The sequence below is a fragment of the Lipotes vexillifer genome, unplaced genomic scaffold (genome assembly GCF_000442215.2).
Source record: "Lipotes vexillifer unplaced genomic scaffold, Lipotes_vexillifer_v1.1 scaffold1691, whole genome shotgun sequence".
Classification (NCBI taxonomy): domain Eukaryota; kingdom Metazoa; phylum Chordata; class Mammalia; order Artiodactyla; family Lipotidae; genus Lipotes; species Lipotes vexillifer.
In genome coordinates, this window is record NW_006789046.1 from 903,562 (window position 1) to 904,337 (window position 776).

General features: G+C 71.6%; 1 protein-coding gene across 1 annotated transcript in view; it reads right to left on the minus strand.

Moving 5' to 3' along the window:
- Positions 1–597, minus strand: part of BAHCC1 (BAH domain and coiled-coil containing 1) — a 53,962-nt gene extending 53,365 nt beyond the window's left edge. Inside the window, exon 1 of the mRNA XM_007462330.1 lies at positions 420–597. Within this exon, the coding sequence (XP_007462392.1) occupies positions 420–597 (178 nt within the window). The remainder of the gene's footprint in view (positions 1–419) is intronic.
- Positions 598–776: the final 179 nt, after the last annotated feature.

Here is a 776-nt window from a genome sequence, read left to right on the forward strand (position 1 = left end):
CTTCACAACGGCCGTTTTGTTCCCGCAGAATGTGCCTCGTTGTCCCAGCCCCGGAATGTTTTAAGGATGTGAATGCAGAATGCAGAATGCAGAAATGAGGTTTCCGCGGAATTTAGTTCTTTTGCAGGAAGGGGTGGGGGAGGGTGGCAGGAGAGGAAAGGCTTTATTTTTAGCCGGCTCCGAGGCTGCCCCTCCGAGACACTGGGGGACCCTGGGGAAGGCCGCTCTAAACCGCGATGATCCGGTTCGGGGCGCCCGTAGGATGCGCGGGCCGCCACCGGTGCCGGAGCAGGGAAATGAAACCGAAGGCTTCTCCGCAAATGCTCCAAGGAGAGGAGGGGCAGGCTCCCGTACGACCCTCGACCGTGCCCACCTCGCGGCAGGGCCTCCTCTCCCGCGCCCACCCGGCCGGCACTGACCTGTGTGCGAAGCCATGGGCAGCGGCGACGGGAAGTACTTTCCGGGCTGGAAGTGCGCCGGGGGCTGCGCAGCGGGCCCGGCCGGGGCGAGGCGCGCGGCAGCGGCGGCACTGCGGTGGCCCAGGCTCCCGCGGTCCGACAGCAGATGCGGCGGCGGTGCGAAGTCGCGGCCATCCATGCCGGGCCCCGGCCCCGGCCCCGGCCCGCCGCCGCCTCCCGGGAGCAGCGCGGCCGGGGCCCGGGGGCGGCTCGGCGCGCGGACGGCGCGCGGGAGGCGCGGAGGAGGCGGCGTCCGGGGTCACTGGCGGCGGCGGCGGGGCCGGTCAGCACGCCGGCGGACTGGGCTCCTCGGCGGGC